The sequence below is a fragment of the Argiope bruennichi genome, chromosome 5, assembly GCF_947563725.1.
Source record: "Argiope bruennichi chromosome 5, qqArgBrue1.1, whole genome shotgun sequence".
NCBI lineage: Eukaryota > Metazoa > Arthropoda > Arachnida > Araneae > Araneidae > Argiope > Argiope bruennichi.
The window spans coordinates 1,697,717-1,720,846 of NC_079155.1; the positions used below are offsets into that span (position 1 = coordinate 1,697,717).

The 23,130-nt window shown below is 32.2% G+C and overlaps 1 protein-coding gene across 5 annotated transcripts in view; it reads right to left on the minus strand.

The window, feature by feature from the left end:
* LOC129968649 (ephrin type-B receptor 1-B-like) overlaps positions 1-23,130 on the minus strand; it is a 299,047-nt gene that overhangs the window by 16,587 nt on the left and 259,330 nt on the right. For all 5 annotated transcript variants that reach the window (XM_056082752.1, XM_056082754.1, XM_056082751.1 and 2 more), the window contains exons 2-6: positions 6,652-6,731; positions 5,308-5,968; positions 3,613-3,768; positions 3,228-3,530; positions 418-632 (exon numbers count right to left, since the gene is read on the minus strand). In XM_056082752.1, the coding sequence (XP_055938727.1) occupies positions 418-632; positions 3,228-3,530; positions 3,613-3,768; positions 5,308-5,968; positions 6,652-6,731 (1,415 nt within the window). The remainder of the gene's footprint in view (positions 1-417; positions 633-3,227; positions 3,531-3,612; positions 3,769-5,307; positions 5,969-6,651; positions 6,732-23,130) is intronic.

Genomic DNA, 23,130 nt, shown 5'->3' on the forward strand with positions numbered 1-23,130 from the left:
CAGCTAATTTATACACTTGTAAAACAATTTTTTAACAGCATCAAAATTAGATTAATATTTCTTATATCTGAAACCAGCTACTTTTCCCAATAAATTATATTTTTAATCAACGGATAATTTATATCATAAATATTTTTCAGCCCATCTTGTAAAGTAATTACAAGCGAGGGGGACAAATCAAAAGATTTAAATCAGAAGTTTGATGAGAGAGTTTAGAATAATGCCACCATAAGAACTGATTAATAATTTTTTAAAAAACAATAATAAACAGAGATTGAGCTTAACTCTTGTAAGGGGGGAGGCATTGAGAAAATACATTCAAGTCAAACATTTTTAGATAGTCTATGATGTTTAACCATCACCAAATATTATTACTTTCCTATTAAACAAAAATGTTATAAAAACAATCAATGTTACCTGAAATCCATACATTGTTCCCTCTTTTAAACTTGGTATTGTAATTTCTTCTTTTGTAGTAGTGGCTGTTGATCCATTTCTTTCATGCCCTTTTTGGTAATACCTGACTTCATAATTTTCTGTATCAGAAAATGGATCATCTGGTGCATCCCATTCCAGAGATATCTCTGAACTTTTCACTGATTTTATTCGAACATTTGAAACAAGAGAGGGAACTATAATTCAAAACAAATACTTTCATTAGAGCACAAGACAAAAATTCTACCATTTAAAAAAACATATGTGGAATATATTTTGATATAAATAAAGTAAATATTTCTATATAAATATTTAATAAATACAAAAATGAATGCTTAATTTTTATGATGAATATCATTAGAATTCATATAATACATTCCATGATTTATTCTTCATATGTCATACAATTGCTCAATTGATACAATATTCTTAATAAGCTTGAGATAACTAACAAATGGACTAAATAAGCTATCTCTTCACTTCCAAAAACCTTATAAAGCAAGTTAAAAATCAAGGAATTCTGTCTTTTTCCTCTTGAATTATTTTCTTTAAATATTTAATTGCAAGAAAAGAACTATATATTTAATAGATTCTAATACCTATAACAAGTAATACTTATTCTAGTTCTTTTCAAGAAGAGGTAACTATTAAAGTAGTAGTATATTAACATCTTTTTTTTTTAAATGTAACTTGGTTATTTTTGTGCTTCAGTTTAGATAGTCATATAATACTATTGTAGAAGTTTTACGTCATTCTGTTTTGTACTAGGATTTATTTTTTGTCATCCTCCCTAAAATTTAAAATAGAAGCGATTTCACTTCAATTAAAACAAAAATTTAATCATTTAAAATAGAAATCTAACATGTATTTACAGAATATTTTTGATAATTTATGCACTATCTCATAGGATTATTCTATAAAAAAATTTCTGATTCATTATAAAATTTGATTTTCAGTTTTATGTTTAAAAAAATTTAAATGATGTAAATAATAATATTTTATTTTGTGTTAGTCTTATAAATAAACATCTAAAAAAAATATGAAATTTAAATTTATACAATCTTTTGAGTTCATATTCAGCAAAATATTCTTAGTATTCCAACTTTCAAATAAAATATGTTTGACTTTTCCATGATCAAATCTATCTGAAGTATAAAGATATTCCTATCTTTATTTTAGGGTAAACAACAATTTCACAATTTTAAATCAATTAGCCTTGGAGAACTGTGAATCTGATGGGTGCATTTTCCTTAAAGCATGACACTCAATGATACTCAGATTTCCAAAACTCAAATCAGTTTTTATTGTAAAGGTAGAACCTTTTTTTTTTTTTTTTTAAATTTATGTGCAAATATTTTATTAAATATGACTCATAGGATCGAAGGTCTGCATAAAAATTTAAAATATGTTATTCATCAAAATATTTATTAGAACTATATAAAATATAATTATTTACTTCATTTAGACATTTTTCTTATTGGACGTGCATGCCTATTACTGAAGTTATAGAAATTAGTTGTTGGACTCTAATAAGCTGTATATATGAAACTGTTTGCCTTAAATAACATAGAATTACTAAATTTAAAAGACCATAGAAACCGTTTTCATGCATTTATGTTACTAGAAAATATTATATTTCATATTTATTTTATTTAATACAAACATGTGCCAAAAATTACACTTTTCAAAGTTTAATCTGCATTTAGAGTTAATTTAAGCTTTTATCGATATTATAGAAACATGCTCATAAAAATTCTTTAAAGTAAGTATAATGTGCTTATGTAAATTCAGTTAAGTTTTTATTTTATTTAAAATATCTTATCAAATTTTATGCTTCAAATAGTTTTTAAAAATTGAATAAAAAATTATGAGGCAAAATGTTGATATCACTGAAAAAATAATTTTTTGAATTTTAAGATAGGTAAAAAAATTTTTTTGAGCTGTATATCTTTCAAAGCCAAAATTTTGCTTAATTTTTAGCTAATTAATATTTTAATTAAAAATTTAAATCTAATATAAATGCACATTATTTTCTTACCAAAATATGCATATGCTAAATGTGGTACCTTTAAGTCAAATGGACCTGTTTGCAGAGTGCCAATGCACATACATCGACATTGATATATATCCAACAGAATTCTATTAAAAATTTTATACAAAGAATTGCAGCGAGAAACTAAGCATAAAATAATATAAAATATAATAAACCCAATAACAGGACACAAATATGTGTCAATTTGTGTGAATTCTTACATCTCTTCTCTAAAACAGTTTTATATTCCCATGAAAAATAGAATTTAAGTATTAAATTCATATACTCAACAATATTACAGCTTTAACATGGACTTAAATTAAAGTATTCTAAAACTATAAACATATTTCTTTCATGCTTTATAGAAACAATATATTTAAAAACATAATGATTCAAATTTTATAAATCAAAAGCCATCATTATTTGAAGAAACAAAGTAATTTAATAAATTTTTAAGACATGATGCAGATACAGCTGAACTTCATAAAATAATGAATAGTCCCAAACATAAGTATTGAGAAATAAAACAAATATGATTAATTGAAGAATAAAATTATACAAAAAGAGTTGGGGTTGTAAAAAGTATCACACCATTATTACATAAAAGAAAATTAACCATTTTCAAGAAAAATAAAATTTGATAGTGGAATGATGAAATTCGAGTTTCTGCAGAAATGTGCCATGTCTTATTTTGCCATTAAAAAACCTTTATTCATTGAATTTACATGGCAACAGAAATATTACCAAAAAGTACAATTACCTGATGCTTCAGTTGTGATTGTTATTTCTGAATACTTGCTAGCAGTGAAGCTGGAAACTCCATTTTCAGCATAGATTCTGAATGTGTAGGTTGTAACAGGACTAAGACCAGTTACTGTAACTTTTGTATCAGTGAAGCCTTGTTGAGAGGGTACATAAGTGACTCCGGCACCACATTTATCGCATGTAACTTTGTAAAATGTGTCATTGCGACCACCCAAATATTTGGGACTATACCATGTAAGAAGAACAGAAGATTGATCCACAAAAGTCTCGGACAAATTCAAAGGTTTGGATGGTGGTTCTGGAAATAGCATGAAATTGTTTTAAGAGGAATACCATCAATAAATAAAATATATATTTCGAAAATAGAATGATTCCTTTACCAGTGCAAGGCCATGATTTTGGATCTTTAGGCGATCTGTAGTAATTCTTATCACACTGACATTCAACAGACCCAGTAAATGTAGCTGTACTATGTAAAGGACAGGGCATGCAAAGTTCATCTCCAACATTTTCTTTATATGTTCCCATTGAGCACACTGCAAATAATGAAATACATTAATTAGTTGAGCCATTTTTTCCCCAACAAACAAACATTTTATTAGAATTTAAATTAAAAAATTCTTAAATATATCTCAGAAATAGAATAGATGCTATGCACTATTTTCAATATTAGAGTTTAATACCACTGCATGAAGTTTAAATAATTATATTGATAACCCAATGCTTGAAATATATGTAAATAAATAATATATAAAATTATATTTAAAAAATCCATAGTAAAAAATAAATTACAGTAATATTCTACAGATTGTAATACCATTTTTATTACTATGTGCTAAAATGTTCATGTATCGAGATATTAGCTTTCCCCATTTTTTTTGCACATTTACCTGATCATTACTGATATATTTTGTTCCCTAGATTTAAGTTTTCTTCCTATTAAGCATCTGAATACCAAAACTGCCACAAAATATATTTATAATGTCAAATTAAACTTTTGTAATACAAAGGAAATTGAGAAATGTCAAAAGAGATAAATTTCAACATTCATAAAAATACTTATTGGATATTTTTATGAATATTGAAATTTTTTTGGATATGTATTTTATTTTTAAGACTTCATTTTTAATAATTTAGGGCTTTTCATGTGATCTGCAAGCCGGAATTATATTCAGTATTGAATGTGCAAAGAAATCAACTGAAATAATAGCAAAATTTAGATAAAATAATGAAATTCAATTTACTAATTAAAGTTTTTTAGAAATTTCTCTTAATGAATTTCACATGCATGAAAATCTGAAAAGGAAGGGGGGGAAGCAATCAATGATGGAAAATATTTATACAAATAAAAATGAATACTAATTTTCTTCATTTGTTAATGTCATCCTACCAGAACAAAGTAATTGTAGAATATGCATGGTATACAATCCCCACTATAATACATTTCATTTCATCATAACCATATACACATAAACTAAAAATTCCAAGCTTTTAAAAGGGGGGGAATTTTTTTATTTTAAGCTCAAATGTAACCATACAGATTTAAATGTTTGACTGTTTAATCGGAAGTAATAATTCTATTTTTTAAGTAACCAGTAAACTGAATAGACTTCAGGTTTAGCTTAACACTTTATAACTGCTAATATTTGAACTGTATATAATAAGATTTTCCCTTAAACTAAGCATTTTATAACTTAGCTGATTTTTAAATTTTAGAATTTTTTTCATAGAATAAAAACTTGAACAATTAAAAAAAAGCAATTTGTATCGCATTATTCAAGAATATTTAAACATCTTTAATACAAATGTATAAAAAATTGCATTCAAATTAAAAACAGAGATTTTAAAAAAAGAATAAATCAATTGTGTACGAGTTTTATTATGGTTATATAATACGATTAGGATAAATTAATTAAGTTATAAATTGCATATCTCTAGGCAAAACATGGCCAATGCCAAAGAAAATAAGCCATTCATCTTTGAAATAAGTTTTGATCAATCCCATACAAAACGAATCGTGATAAGTTTTAATAATAATTTGCATAAGGCAAAATAAACAAGTCCTTGACACTCACACTGACAAGATTGATCTACTGGTTCATAACCAGCCACACATTTGCAACCACCAGACGGAAGAGTCCAGTTACCATCGCCTTTACACAGAAGACGTGGTGTATCCACTACAGCTGTGTTGGCCACACATTGACCCTCAGCGGATACTATTGCTGGAAGCTCATGACCAGTGGGCGTTTCTGGGAAATATGCAAAATTCAAAGTCACAGACGGACAAGTAATATAGTACACTTTTATTGCTATAAGAGACAGGCAGGCCCCTTGGTCTCGGAACGCGAAATACACCCCCTTTTTAGTGATTGGCACACTTCTAACTTCTGTGTTGATGATGACTTCACTTGTCGATGTGAAACGGCCTTCGTCGGCGGCGATGCGGTCGATGAGCTTGTACGAATCGGGTTCCCAGGGTGGGGGCTCTTTTGTGGCAGCATCGAATTCGTAGTAGAGAAGAGAGAAGGTCTCTTTGCAAGAGAGTGCCATTCCGGGGAAAAGGTTGCAGTCCCGCATGCTGAATTTCACTTCAATGTACATTCTGTTGGCCTCTCTCCGCTCAATGAAAGGAGTCCATAGCCAATTGTTGACACTGTTGTACGCAACATCGCACACGACGTAAGATCGCCAATTGATCCCTTGTTCGAAATTTGTAAAACTTTCTTCGACCCACTGAAAAGGAAAAAGAAAGGGATGAGTAATTGATGTTCAAAAATCTTAAACACTCAACGCTAATATTTTTTTTTTTTAATTATTATTCTAGATATAGATTTCAGTTTGGAAACACGAAATAAATCTCGTGTTCCTTTTGCAGAATTCGGAATGCTATAATCTGATGTGATAAAAGAATCTACGCTTGGCTGAAAATGTTCGAATTCAAGAAGCCCAGATTATAAACTAATCGTTCAATTGAACAAAAAGTCGTATCATTTATTTGTATTATTCGTTATGTAACCTATGAAATGACAAAACTTAATATTATGCTTTTTGTTAAATTCATTTACATATTTTTAAAATAAATCTATTCCTAGTCAAGTGTCAAAATTCTCAGAAATAAGAGAGTTGTAGCTGAAATAAGGTTTGCCGAACCACATTCGCACATATACACAGGAATATATGCAATTCTTTCGTAATATACGCGAATAATTATTCGTTACGACTAATCAACAACATAATATGGACAGATGAAAATAAAAAATCAAGTCGTATTCCCAAAAGACTTTGTATATTAATAAAGAAAAATTAGAAACTATGACCACAAAATTTCATTAATGACAATAGATATTTAAATCGAGTGCTATCAGAATCACACAAGCTTGCAGCATAGGGATAAGATTAAATAAAATGTTGCTTACTCCAGGCGTTCTTGCTTGTGGCCCATATGGGTATCTCGTCCACTCTAAGGAACTTTCTTGTGTTGTGTCAAGTAGTACCACTAAAAGAAAATTAAGTCATATGAGAAAAACAATCACTTAAAAAAAATTCACATATTTCTTATTCTGTTACAAATTTCAATGTGTATTTAACTTGCAGATACGTCATCTCAGTTTATATTATAACAATAACAAGTTTTATCACACACAACAAGTTATATTATGTATAGAGGAAAACTGAATGCTCGGAATTTTAAATCTTAGAAGGTGCTTCACAACAAACAATTCATACAAAATGGTCTTTATATAAATTATTATACGCACGCAGAAAATATCTATTTGTTGTAATAAAAATAAATAATATTTATTATAATTAATAAGATTTGTTTCGTTTGAAAAAAAAATAATTATCTATCATTACCTTAAAAAAAATTGAATGCTTAAAGAAAAGTTTAAAAACGACGATCAGAGGGCGTTTCATAAAACAAATTTAATGCTGAAAATTATAGCATACACTCATTCAGATTTTTCGAAACATTCCACTTGTAGTAAAATCATATCAAAAGATGGCACTTTCCATTCTCTCCCAACGAGCCTAGGGTCATTTCATCAAAACTATGGTGGCCTTTCAATTCTTATTTATTTCGAAACACATTAAATAGAGGTAATTTATTGATCTTCGGTGCTGCAAGTGCATCATCCACACCCAAAGAAAGAGACTCGACTAATCACCATCCACTTCAATGACACGCTTACGTGACACCCATACCAGAACGCTCGCTCCCGCCGCTGCTAACCAGGTGATGATTGGAATGGCAATAAGAGGCCGGCGGCACGAAAGAAAAAGTTAGAATACAGTTTTAGAAGAACTGTAGACTTAGCTACACTTAAACTCAGCTCACTCTGAAGCTGGATTGGCAGTAAGGTGTCGGCTCCGGGAGAAAAGGGTTTCAAATGTGATACCCGATTTCACCCAAAAACCGTCGGGTATAGTCTAAACCTGCCGGGGTCGAATGTTCTTCCATTGGTGTGGCGTAGAAGTTAGGAGAGGGGGGCAGCTGTCCTTGCCATCCAATCATAATTCAAAATTAAAGGGCCCGTTTTAAAATAACCCTCGTGTTACTTTGAAACGGAATGCAACTATAAATTCAATCAGCTCAGTCTGAAAAAAGTTTCCATACTGAGCAAGTTTAGGTTTGGCATGTACGAAAAATAAATGAATTTAAGATAATAAGTGAAGCTAATGAGGGACATTACAAGTTATCACAATGCTGGCGAAAGTGTGCTTTGAATTACTTATCAATAATCCCAGCTTAAAATGCCCTCATGAAGTTTCCCTTTGTTTGAGGGTCTGAAACTAGACACACGCACAAAAATCTAATACAATCGAAATCTTATTCGGTAGCATAATCGCAAATTTCTGATGCCCATTTAAAAATATTTCCATCTTATTATTACAGAAAACAACATACATTAATAAACGAATATCCATGACTTTTTTTCTTGAAATATTATGTTTGCTCTCAATTAAAAAATCAATTGCCAGCACAAGTTTTTGGGTGGCTTAAAACATGAAGGCCAGGAACAAATTTTTTTATTTTTTTTAAAATTTATTTTTTAAATTTTCTTTTAACTAAACATCGTTACGAATTTGTAATTTTGCTATCTTGTGCAACGAGTCTTTCAGATTTTTACAGTTTTTGTAACAGGGCAAACAAACTTCTACAAAGATCGTCGTAAATCAAGCCTAATGGAACTATCGCCAAGATTCTTGAAGTTGCCTTAATCTTCGATTTTGTCGCCAAATTCGTCGTCATGGCAGTGGGATCATTGACTTGGGCCTCCATCAAACCTGTAAAACTGTTTGGGAAATTATAAAAACTGAAAATTTTACTGCGCAGGAAAGCAACATTACAAATTCATAACAATATATTAATGTTGTTTGAACATTTATTTTCAATATGGACAAAAAAAATTGAAGAAAGTAACTAAAAATTTTATTACTCAGTACTCAACTTATAGGAAAAACAGTAGCTTATGTCACCTAATTCTACTTCAGAAATCAAATACGTAGTATCTGCATTGCATTTCACAATTAAATTTGGCGAGGAGCATTTGACGTGCACTGAGGATGCGAATCCCTCCGTTCTTCAATCCGAACTGCGCTTCTTCACTTGTCATAACCCACAAACCATTTAAATCTGAGCAACATATTATTCATCTCTATTCAGCTAATATAAGAATGTCATCAACCCTTTTAATGGGATGACATCTATGAAAAATGCTTTGTTTGTTTTTTGCCTCCTGGTTTATTAGAACAAACACAGAAATCGGCTGCGCGGTGCATTTTGCATTCCTGGCTTAGCCTATCAACGAGAGAAAGAAAGTCAACCCCAAAAAATGTCTCCCACTCCTTTCGAGTACCAAAATAATCAAAGCGGTCTCCTCCTTTCTCTCCCTCCGGTTGCTTTTAATCTTCATAATTTGAGAAGTCTTCAATTAAGAACCACACACCAAGGTGACATTTCAGCGGAACCTCTGAAGGAAAAAAAAGAAAAACTTCTGGTACCCCCTTTAATAGCTCCATCACGCGTCGTTACCACAGTCATCACAGCACAGAGCATCCCCCTGTTTCCGCGAGCAGCACTGTTTTTTTAGAATGGCGGTGGGGACTAGCAAAAATAACTTTTCACGCTTTTCCGCGACAGAGAAAGATATCAGGTTCATCCCTCTTCGTAAATGTTCCGAAACGAATGAAACAAAAATCTCGCCTTTTCCTTCTTTCTTCTCTTTGATTGCATCACTGAGGGAATCTCAAATATTCAGACAGAAGTTCATCGGTAGCGACAGCAGATTAATGCAAATGAAACGACATTTAAATTCGGAAGGGCGATTAAAAAAAAATAGAATAGAATCCGTAAAAAAATTCAAGGCGATTTTTATCGATAGATTAAATCTTTATTTTGCTTTACATACATTATAGAATCAAAGACGGATGGGTCGATGAAATCAAATTCATGTCTATAAACTGGCAAACGTCTATGTAATTTTACTTTCGCATAAATCTCCCCTTTGAAATCACTGAAGGAATGCTGAAACTATTTGCTGAATTTAAGTAACTGGAAAGTCAGATGAAAATTTAAATCAAAGAAAGCTTCTTGACACGCAAACAGCACATGGCAGAAAATGAGTACCATTTGGATATCACAATCTCACTTTGGATATAGTTCGTCAATGGATTCTGAGATGACCACATTTCGACGACTTCATCTCATTATGGCGTGAGACCCTCGACGATGAGTGCATTTCCGGTATTCCCTTTGACCTTGGATTTGTGGTGACGCTTTATAAGCCAGATAACAGCTACGAGACATGAGAAATTTCTTTTGTCTTGTGGTCATGTTACTCGGCTACGAACCATAAGGTTGCGAGTTCGATCCTCGCCTATCGCCAGTAGCAACAGATTTTCTCTGTTATACACTAGTAAATGTAAACATCTCCTCTATTCATCTTTCCTTTCACCCCTATTTTGAAGAATTAAACCCATCCTAACGCATGCGCAAAAACGCGGCGGATTTTACAATCCGTTGCTGAACTATAACTGACACATTCGAGACGGCAGTGTTGACGGACAGACAGAAACTGCTGGTAAGAGATTCATCCAACGGTGAATTTACAACCTTCACCTTATTAATTTCATTTTCAGATTCTGCTTTGGAGAAAAAGAAATAACCAACAAATCTCACAAGACAGTTATAATCTAAGTCATAACATTAAAACTGTCATGGAAAAAATAACGAGAGATATCCAACAAAGACTAGCACGAAATTTGAAAATTCAATGTAACAGTATTGACGGTAACAGTCATGATTATGACTACAAGCTTAAGAATAATTTCTCAAATCTTTAATAAAGTCATCAACTAAAAATTTAGCAATTTGAACTTAATTTTCCAAAAACATTTTTTTTTTGTTCTAAAAAAATGAAATAATGCAAAATACATTTTGTAAGAACAAAAAAGTTTGAAAAAGAAATACACTGATAGCATAAAACACGGAATTTGTCGATTTATATATATTTTTATACTATTGTAACGTTTCAAGCACTGAAATAATTTAAATATTGGTTTCTGTTTAATATTGAGAGATAAAATTCATAAAACCCCCTTTATTCAATTAACATGTGAATTCGACTTTTTGTTTGGAATGGTATGTATATGTTTTCAAACAAAGTATGTTTAACTTTCTAATTCACATTCCCTCTCTTAACTAATATGTTTGCTGCAATGGCATGTAAAAAAATTGGGTATGCTTCAAGTGGACAAGACTTGAAACTTCATTTTTTAAAAATGAGTTTTCTAGAGTAACCTGTAAAGTTTCCACCACAATGGCCAATTATTGCTCCACAGTGCCAAAAGCTGTGCCAACTTGTCTGTTAGCAAACTAGGCGCAGATGAAAAATTCACGGAACGCCATTTCGCTGACGGGTGCATAGCAGATGCTGGTGCCGAGAAGGAAGAAGAAGCAACTACTCATCTACAAAAGCAGGAGGGGAGGGGAAGATCACAGAATTTTTTTTCTTTCCTTCCATTCCCCTATCAGGTGGCAAGCGCGCGAGACGGATCGCTTTTAAGTTCAGAGCCGACGACATAAATGCAATGACTCGTCAAAATTATTTACGCGCAGCAAGTGTTGTGAAAAAAGAGCAGCCCGGCTCCGGTTGCTAACAAAGAGGGCCAATTCCGAGGAACATCCATTTCCAACAGATGCAGCGAGAGCGGGTTCATTTTCCTCGTGGAAATAAGGGACGGCTTGTTCAATAGGGTGTTTTGGTGAGATGAAGGAATGTGTTTAGGTAAATACATTATTTGAAACTTAGTATTGAGTGATTCAAATGATTTATACAGCAGTAGCAAATTGCCCGGCTTAGAAAAAGGACAACACAACAGTTTTTCCAGGGTATGATCTGTGCCTTTTAATTCTCAGTAAACAATTTCCAAGTAGTCGCTTGTATAATTATCTCGAAATTTCGATTTTTAATTTTAGCTGTCCTGTTTGCCAGTTTACTTCCCCATTCCAAAATTACAATATGGTTAATAGCAAGCAAGATTCCAGATGTAAATTTAGGCTAAATGGCAGAAAATAATGTCACAGTTTGGACATTCTAATGCCAAATTCCCGTTTTAAACGCTATCTTAGAGTTCAATTTCTTAAAGTTTCTACAATTTACGAGTGTTATAACTACTCAAAAGGATTTCTGGGCAATTTAATAGGTAGGTAAACGTATGTATATTAAATTCTGTTTCCATGATTGCTATAAATACGTAACACTAATTGACTATGATTCTGAGAAAAAAGCCAGCTAGAATTTACAAATACTATCAAATGTTTTTCACGAACTTTAAACAGGAATAAAAATTTTTTAAAAAAAAACTAGTTAAACTTAAGCTAATAATTAAATTTAATTTTACAATTAAAGACTATAATAATTACAAAACATGCATGGAAGATACCTTAAAACCATCGGGGGGGGGAGAGCGAGACTTACGTGTTACAAAACATAAAAATATATATAAATAACCTCCTATTCACGTAATATCAATTCAAATACAAAATTACCAAAACGAAATATTCACTATCAATAAAAAGAACAAAATGCGAAAATAGAACAGAAATAACAAACACGTTCTCGAAAAATAAAGGCACTTTCGGTACATTGCATTTATTTTAAAACTTCACTCATTTGCTCATTCACTCACAGCGTACCGTTACACTTTCTTTTAAAAGTATGTCAGTGCAATGAGTCCTGCCGCGCATTGTCGCAATCACCACAGGAGCAAAGGATCATTTTTCTTTTCCGGCAGCAATCTTTTCAAGACAACAAAATACACAAAAACGGACTCGACTCACATAATTAGTCGACGAAAACAGTGGTGGAAAAACATGCTTAATCCTTTTAGCTCCAGTAAAAAAAAAGAGTGTTAATGGAGTTAGAGGCCCTCTCCCAATCCAGCCGCCATCTCCGATAAACGAATTAAAACACGGGGAGAGCCTTTCCCTGTAGCAACTGAACTAACTCTTCTCGTTCATTCCACAGTTGCTGTTACACAATGAAACATCAGAGGCAAGCTAATAAGCAGATGGTTGCGGTCGCCAAACATTCAAAGTATGTCGTTTGGGGTGAAAGAAGACGATTCTTTTAGACATAAAGAAATAATTCTAAGAAAACAGACGACCTATCCCAAATATTAAAACAAGACTTCATTTGCGTAAATGAATTATTTTGCTTTAATTTGAAGCAATGAGAAATCTTGTTTGAGAAATAACACAGACAGGCACACAATACACTGAGTGTGTGATAAATTCAATTTATTCACATCTTAAAAAAACATTGCTATACAACATTTCCAGTTTAGCTTATAAGTCGCGTCATAAACTTTTTCATTTTCACTTTCTTTTTTTCTCCTTTAAATAAACGCTGAAGATAGAAATGACGGATTTTCTCCTTTAAAGAGAACCAACCCTGAGAGCCCTTTTACTGCTTTGGATATATCACGATACGAAACACTCAGCATACACGGGGATTATGGTTTGGACTTGTCTATAAATCTTTCTCAATATTTGTTTTTTATAGTAGGCTTTCGTCCACCATAGGAATAAAAGAAGAACTCAAATAAAAGATTTTAAATGACGGCAACTCCTTCAAGACGTGTCTGCATACCACATTAACTTGATATGATATTAAATAATGTAGGGTAAAATCGCCTTACACTTGTTCGCTTTTTAAAACAAATTTTGTTGCAAGAATCGGGCAACTTTCAGTACACATTTTTATTCTTTAATTACATCATCAGATAAAATTTTCGATTTCATTTTTCAAAAGATTCTACAGATTCCACGCTCAAACATGAGGAGTGTTCTCACAGTTCCGATGCAAGACATAAGAAAATAGCTCTATACATTTCTTAGGACGATTTTACCGGAAAAAAGAAATGCTGAACCAGTATTTCATTAGGCGAGTCATTTTTACGTGATACGGAAGCTTAATGTTTGACAAATTTATAGAAATTAGATCCTGAAAGGTGCGGAAAAATCAAACGTCCGCACAACGTCAAAGTCAAAGTAAAGGTCCTTTTTTTTTATATAAATGGTTAAAAAAGGAATTAATTTCACAGATAAATGGCATACGCACACATTTATTATTAGTATAGATGCGTAATTTTGAGCAAGCCCTTTCATCTTCTTATATTCAAAGATCTTATATTAAAAGCTTTATAGCTTTTATTGGAAATCGTTATGAAAATGCGCAAGGGCTAACGTGAAGAGAGGCGATTTTTCAAACGCAGAAACAAATCTATTAGTAAATTCACATTTTATATGAAAGGTTTGTAACATTTTCTAAAATATACAAAACATAAAAGTAACTACACACTTAATGAATATCCGACACTTTCTAGATTACAGCTTTTTTTTTAAATGGTATTTGGAGTATTTTATAGATAATTCAACACTTCGGAAGAGCTGTTATTTCAATTAACAAAGTATCTCAATCATTCTTCCAATTCTTTGGTCAGCTAATAAAGTGATATAAAACATACACTCAATACTAAATTTCGATATTTTTAAATTACTTTTTACATTTAATATGAAAGAAATTTCTATTTTTAACGTATATTTGCTAAATCAAGACAACTCGAAAGGGATTCTAAATTTTTAAATGCAGTTTTAAAAACCCAACATGTCCGATTTAAATGCATTTTCAAATTCGGCCAATTAACTAAATATTACGATGAAACTTGTAGTTTGGAAAAGTTTAGTCATTGCCTTGACCACCGTTTTCATTTCTAAGATTTAATTAATAAAAAATAAACGCCCTTTGACGAGCGAAAGAAAAAACAATGAATAAAAAATCTTACGCTGAATTTGGTAAAAAGACAACAGCTGCTCCATCGAAATCCCCCCTCCCCCCCAAGGCTCCGTTAAAAACAAGGAATTTTCCATTCGTCTGAAGATTTTTGCCCCAGCCTTTATTGCGAGGGGAAACAGAATTGGGAGGCTGCGCGAGCAGGAAAGAGAGCCCAGGGCGATGGACGAATGGCGTGTTTATTTAACCTTTCATCTATGGGCGGCGTCCCGCAGGCCCGCTGGACATGATTTACATGCCGAGCAGCACGGCAGTCGTGCAAGTGAGCAGGAAAACCACCGAAACATCGGCGAAATAGTTGGATCCCGACGACCACGGCGGAAATTTAGTTGCACACATCTCAAAGCCATCGAAGGCTTGCTGTTAAATAATCCCCAAATCTGCGCCCATTCATAACAGAAATGACGCAAGTTCCACCAAGAGAAATTATCTGTACAAAGTTCAATGGAAATCTTCAACTAGCAAAATGCTTGATGATGATAATTATCTGTTCGTAGAAAAAATGCTATAACATTCCAATTTTTAAACCGCGCCATTATATACACAGTTGTAAGTTTTTGAAATTGATATGGATTTTAAAAGAATGACTAAATGACTTATAGAGCATTTCATTTTCGATTTTTTTTTCTTTCTAACACTTTAAGGTAAATAAATGTTTTAATCTTGTTTAGCAGATAAAATTTCGCCCAACAGTGACAAAACGGATAAATGTAAATCAACTCTCACGGCTCAAACAAGTATTCTTTAACTCTACTCAAAGTAAATTTATACGAATGAGTTCAAATGTTTCCATTACCGTTTCCTCAAGATATTAGTTCATTATTCAAAATATCATTCATTCGGAAAAGTTAGTTTTATACAAGAAGTGCCGTATAAAAAAAATAAAGAGTTCCACTGAATGAAATAAAACCCGCAATACGATGGCATAATGCGGGCACTTCGGCTATTAATATTCAAAGATGGCAATAATGCGAAAAAAGCCCAGTTTTTTTTTTTTTTTTTAATAAAGCCCTAAAATGCTGTTTGTTCTCTTAAAAATATTATTTTAGAATATATTACCACAACTATCAACGTAAAATGAAAATTGAGTCTACAGGTAGAATAACGCCCATCCGAAAAAAGAATAATTTTATTTAATTGGCAATCACATTTAAAGATGTCTCATGATCATTTTAGCCACATCACGTACATATATACATTACATAAAAAATCTATAAAAAATGAACATATTCATTCTATTGCGATTCAGCTATAAAACAAAGCAGGAAAGAGTCAATCCAGTCCATTGTAGTTGCTAGTTTTTCACATTAAATCGAAACATTCCAGCAACAACTAAGAAATTTCGGCAACAGTATTCTATGGGCAAACAGGAGACGAAAACGAAAACACACACTCACACCAATATATATATATATATATATATATATATATATATATATATATATATATATATATATATATATATATATATAAGTATTAAAATCAAGTTAATAGGAAAATAATAAACCAACAAAAATTAAACCAAATAAAAAAAGAATCCGGCCTGAAGACTTTTTCAAGGGTCACCCTCAGGCAGGGATTCAAAGAAAGGGATTTTTTCTGTAAGGAATCCAGACAAAGGTCTAATAATGATTCCTCGTGACCCGAAAATCCCCTGAAATTAGGCCCAAGAGATATACCATTTTAACAGAAAGGAAAATACAAAACAACAAATTAGAAGAAAATAACCACCACAAAGTAAGAATACAATAACAAAATTAACAATATAAACAAATATATATATATATATATATATATATATATATATATATGCATGCATGAAAATGTTACACAGTATCCTCTCCAAAATGAACAGGTTCTTTTTCTAACAGCAGGTTCCCTTTTCTGGAATGCCGTTCTCATACGGAATCCTGGGTTTAATAGCACGTTTCCTGCCGGTAAAACAGCTAATGAAGATACTATATAAGATTTTGTATTACCTTTCTCTGTACCTCAACAGCGGGGGGGGGGGGGCTTGCGCATTACAACAGCCTCTTTTTAGTTGCTTACTTAGAAAACTGTACCGCAAAATTCGCCAAGGAACAGAAATAGTTTCGGATCAGTGGAAAGAAAAGTTCAATTTTTCAGTTCCAAGAAATTTTGACAAACAAGAATTGCCCCGGCAGCAAACGAATGATGAAGGTCCCTGTTTCGTAATAGAATCGCTTCTTAATAGACATTTAAAGCCTCTTCAGATGAATTCTCTTTGTTTGTCGATCTAGGGGGGCAACGGGGAATGGTAATGGGCAATGAGAGCATCGAATTTATAATCAGAACACTCCTGTGTCTTTTTAAAAATGAATGGAAAAGAATAAGCAGAGTGGGCAGAAACTTTGTTATATTATCTCTAAATCTAAAACACATGAATATAAAACGTGTCCCGAAAGGGATAAATTCCTCTTTTTTTATTTAAAAAAAAGTAAAGTGATGTTAATTTGTCACGGTAAGCGAAGCGCTCAAGTACATAAAATGAAATCACACGCAGAAGAGGCAATCAATCAAATAGGTAATTTCGTCATTAAAAAATTACGATTTAAGGTTTAAAGGTATGCAAAGTGTGCAATCGCGTCATGGGTATGGGTCGAGAGCCTTGTTTGGGATAAAAGGTTTCAAACGTGTCATTATCTCGGCTGCTTTTACACAAATAAAGGTTATTAAGGGTTTTAAAATATTTTGCAAATAATATTCAGATTTAATTGACGGCACCAGGCATGATGATGATAAATGAAAGAGAATGAGTGAAACTCTTCAAATTTTCCCCATAAAGTGCTCATGAGATTGATATTCGCCTTGAAAATGTATTTCCTTTTTGCTTCAAAATGATTTCGACAACGAAGCATTTTTTTTCTACAACAAACTATGACGAAGAATCCATTTCATAATTTATAGAAACAAAAGGACACTTGGAGAAATATGTTAGATGATGATGTGTGATTAAGTGACTTTATAGGGATAAAGAATAAATTCAATATAACCGCACGAGTTTAGAACTCTCTTTCAAGTTAAAATTATTTTTTTTATTGCATTTATAAAATTAGGCATACAGAAAGATTTCTATGTATTTAAAATAATAAAAAGAATCCAAAGAAGCAGTCAAAATCATTTGCAAATTTTTGTTTCATGTGAATGTTTAATACCCCTAGATGCTACATTAATAGTTGAACGTCGCCCTTTTTCTTTTCATTTTGAGAGACACCATAAAACAGCCTTCAATCTAAATCAGCGGCATTTAAATATAGGTATTTCAATTGAAATACCAGTCAAAATGTTTTTTCCTTATTCAACGAAAATAATTCAAAATAATACCTTTTTGCTGTTCTGATAAGAAGCAGTTCATCAAACATGGCAATGATATTTGCCGCCTTTAGAGACTGAATAATGTTATTAGTATTGTCATGTCGATTCATTTGAAAGATATCAAAACATTTTATATATTTAAAATTATGATTGTATACTAATGACACAGCAGTTTGATTAATTAGCCATGCCAGAAAAGTAACAAATTTAATCAGTTAAATCTGTTCAGTTGTTGAAGTTGGAGTGAACTGTCTGAGTTTTACTTTGCTATATTTCTCAAAAATGGAGATGGAGGAGACAGGCGACTCTTGATGACATATCCAGAGTTCACGAACTTTATATGAAAGTAAAATCAGCGAAATCGGAACACTAAATGCATTATTTAGTGGTTCTGAATTCTGTCAAGCCCCCTCCCACCCTCAGAGTGTACACAGAAGTAGTGGCTTTGAGATTTCACTTCAAAATGGACGTCGGTTGAGAGAAAAGAATCATTAGTGAAGTATCTAAGTGTCCTTTACTTTCATATGGAACTAGAGTTGCGAAATAAGAGCAGTGGTTAGGCGGTTGGTAATTTGGCTTAGTCCTTTTTTTAAAATATATAGATGGCAGATGAACACCTAATTCATGAAGGCGGATAGTCAATATAAAATTCATCCCATGATTATATATATATAAATGAATTGCAGAAGAGATAATCAAGAAAAAGGTATTATAAATATAAGCGACGATTTATTATATTTTTTATAAAAATTACTGGTAAATATAATGATTTAATTTTAAATAATAATAGTTTAAGGTGCTATGAAAGTATAATCCTTCTAAAGATATTCATCGATCGATTAGACGGAATAGCCTCGATTTAAAATCATGTCCCTTTGATTTAGCTTCAGGATAAAATAAATAAATGCTTAAATTTGTCATGTTAATTCGAAAATTATGGTTAACATTCACTGGATAAAAATGTCCTTTTTTAAAAAATAATTTATTTCTATTCCTAAAACTGACGATGGCACGCATCGTTGGTCTAGTGCATTCGAAAATCACAAAGACTAAGTGTACAATGTAGTTCGACTTGTAATGGCAATCCAATATTTCAATATTAAGGTAATAATAAGCAGTCAATTTAATGCTGTGAATCACTGGCATAGTATCTCCTCTTCGGTAACAACAGCGATAATCCACCGTCAACATTATGATCACTAAGTTACCATAATGTTGACTATGTAGCAGTTTAGTGACATCCGAGCCAACAGTACCTTGTTTACTTCAGAGAAGTTAACCGTCATTTAAACCTTTTCTTATTTTAGTGGATATGATAAGATAGCATTATCTCTAGCGAGATTATTACTATATTATATAACCAATAACACGGAAAAATTTTCACGTTACTTCCTCGGTACGTGTAACAGACAGGTGACTAACTTTTCTCTCCTCTAATTCCGAGACTTGACAGGGGATTTATTCAATATTTGATGTCAGCCAAATACTGCAGGTACAAGTCACCAGGTACAAGTCAAAAGGCATTACCTCGAAATACACTAGTCTCGATTCGGGGTGCTTCCTTGTCGGCGTGGTAGACGGAACATCACGTATCAACAATGGTTAAAGGGAAAAAAAAAAAAAAAAACTTGTATCCGTTCCGAACTGTTGACCCTCGGCAAGAGAGGATATTCGAAAACGTGAGTGATGGCGATGATGGTTGCTGTCAATAAGAGGAAAATACTGTTTGCTTTGGTTCAGAGGCCACATTTTGGAGCTCCTTCCACTTTTTTTTAAATTCCGTATAAATGGCAGGCAGGTTGTCATGTGTGGAAGTCAATAGATTTTCTTCTTAACAAAATTGATTCATGGAAGCAGTGACCGGTCGTGTGGGAAAAATAGGACACGCGCAAGATTAGTATTTGCAAACCATCATTTTGCGTGAGTTTTGCAACAATCTAATAAAATCAAGTCGTTAAAAAGAAAGTTGTCCCCGTTATCATTGTATCTACTGTATTTTGCAGCTATAGCAACTGTTTTCTTAATTAAATCATTTGTTTGGAAGTAGTTCCGGTATGTTAAATGGAATGGGAGTTTCTAAGAAATTAATAACAGCGTTAACTTAGGTTTATTACTCCCCGACCTCTTGCACATGACGCAAACTAAGAGATCTCAATTTTTAGTACTAAATCAATTCCTGTAAAAATAATAAAAAAATTCACTGATTAATATATAAATCCATTCACTTTCCAGATTAGAATGTGAAAATTCTACAGATTTCCTCAATGAAATACGAACGGTTTGAGCAGCGTATAAAATAAGTAACGATCAATGCGATTAATCGGTCGTTATTTAAAACAAAATATTAATTGCATAGAACATCACATATACACTTCGAATTAAATAAATTTTAAACTACCTATTAATATAAATAATGAAATACTGTTGTTTTAATACAATAATTAAAACCAGGGTTACAAGTAAATATTGTTAAAGTACCGCAGCAATTAAGATTACGATGTTTGCGACTATCAAATAATGGCTTATCGATATTTGACTAAATCAAAGAAATTTTATCAGGTCATTTTTATTTAATATTCTCTAATGTTTATCATAAAGACTGTTAAGAAAAATTTATTACAGCTAAGACTATTTTCAAAAAGGTTTTTTAAGGTAAACCGTCATTAATCCACTGAAAGTTTTTAATGGACGATGAGATTAGCCTCTTCACTACAATACATCAAGCTCCCGGAAATAAGCAAGGAGAAAGGTCTCTCCATTCATTACAGTTTTGTTAACTATTATTCATTATTACTATATATTATGTACTAATTATTACTATGGTTCTATATGAACTTGAAATCTGAAATACGGGCATCACAGGGAAATTAGCAGCTTTTGCTCCATTAAAAAACTATACTTTAAGCAAAAAAGGATTAAAATTTTGTTAGTATAGGATAATCTTTAAGTTTTATTGTTACATTCAGGGGAAGAAAAAAATGAATCCTTTGTGGCCACCTGAATCGAAGCAAACCACACGGAAATTTCAAAAGGACTCGCTCGAAGGAAAATAAATCTGTGGAAATATCTCCCCCCCCCCTTCCTTCTTCCTCTGACAAAGTTCGCGGGCACCGCTTCTCGCCACATAAATTCATAACTCCGCAATCGGGTCTTCAAAAGTAAAAGAAGACCGCTGTCCTGACAGATGATATAGAAGAAAACCCTGGACAACTCTGACAAGTTTCGGAATCACCGATGTCGACTTTTGATGGATTCGCCAAACGAAGCCGGTTGGACACAGAAGCAGCGCTCTTAGTTTCTAGAATTACATCGTCGGATATCGAAAAAAGAGGCTTATGATGAATGGGCCAGGAGTTAAAGGATTCCTTTGCCGCTTTAATGAATTCTCCGAACGAAAGAGAGGGGAAAAGAAAAAAAAAAGGAAGGAGGCATCGCCGGCAGCTAGGCTGATCGATTTGCAAAAGAGAAGTGTAGGCATTACCTAGTTTCCCAAGCGTCGCTTTCGATCGGGAGAAAGGGTTATGGGAGGAACAGGTTTGACCGGCAACAACTACACCGAAAAGTCAATATATTCCTGTGCTGACAGCAGGTCCGCAGAATTCCAACTCACTCAGAAGAGTTGAAGGCGAAATTGCACTTGTCCACCACACGCCCAAAACAAAGTGGAAATGCATCCCTGACGTAACAGATCAGAAAATGCGATTACGCGTTCTGCTTTACAGAACTTGCGCTCCCCCTCCCCATTTTTTTTTTCTAAATAAAGCATTATTTCGCACGACATGCAACGCACTGACTTCACATTATATCAATACAAGTAAAAAAAAGGGGGGAGTCAACACGAGCGAGACCGAAGACAAATTTTAATTAATCGTACACAGAAATAATCAGTATAAAAGGAAAAAACATTTCATTCTGAAATATTAATTCTTTAATGAGTTTCAATTTCCGTTAAAAAAACAACAGATTAGTTGACCTAAGATTCATAGTGCGCCGAAAGATATGCCAACATAATGATACTACAATAGAAATATGCATACATTTACTGTGGTTTTATGTCGCATAAACCGCCAATATCAAATCCCGGCATAAAATACAAAGACAGCGGAGAAAAAATTTGTAGACTTTTCAAATGCAGGTTTTGTTAACGTTTGCTATACATTTGGGGTCAGCAATTATATAAATATCTTTTCAGTTACCCCGTCTAAATTCATTCGATCTAACACAATGCAATGCAACATTTAGCATGAACATTTTTTTTTTTTTTTTTGGAAAATCGGAATTCACAAGACTAGTACCTTCACAATCATAATTTTTCTTGCATACAATAGTATTTTGGCTAAAACCTTTTTAAAAAACGAGAAACTTCCACTGCTCCTTTTGAAGTTGGAATTGAGATCATAATAAAGAGATTTCAAGCAAGTAATATCCGAGATAAACCATGGCAAAAATAAATCAAACGAAAAAGTAAAAAAAAAAAAAAAAAAAAAAGATAAACGAAAGAAATGAAGGTACACATTTCGTGGTTCACTACAAGTAAAAAATTCCTTTTTAATAAAATTTTTTAAATTTTATAGCTTTCTTTAAAAATTATTTCCCTATACTTTAGTGTATTTTAAGCCAACTTAAAATGAAGAAAATAATTTTTCCATTGATATTAAATTTAAAATGATGCGACATTTTGGCAGATTTTATAACTAATTTTTATTTTTGTTTCTAATTATAAGCTGAACCCATTTTTCAACAAATTCAATTAAAATACCACAGACAAAATAGGACAGATAACGAAACATTAAATTGAAAAGACTACAAACAGTTTAATAATAAAGTAGTTTAAATATAAATAGCAGCCCTGATAAATGTTTTCGTTTCTGAAAGTTTAAATTGCAATGATTACAGCTTTTTTTTTTTTTTTCGAATTTTAAAATATTTCTTTTTTAATTTTTACGCCATATGTACTAGAAATGAAAATGCAATTCAAAATTTTCAATAATATAAATCAATATTTGAGAAGTAGGAGCGGTTAATTGCTTTCACTCAAAATTCAATTCACTTACTGGCGAATTTTGAATTCTTAAAGCATCTGAATTTCATTTTTTGTTTTGGAATGGATCGCTTTCTCAAAAAATTTGTTTCTTTACATTGTGTTTATACCAATCACTTGTTTAAATCTTCAATTTTATCCATCGCCCTGATCACAAATAA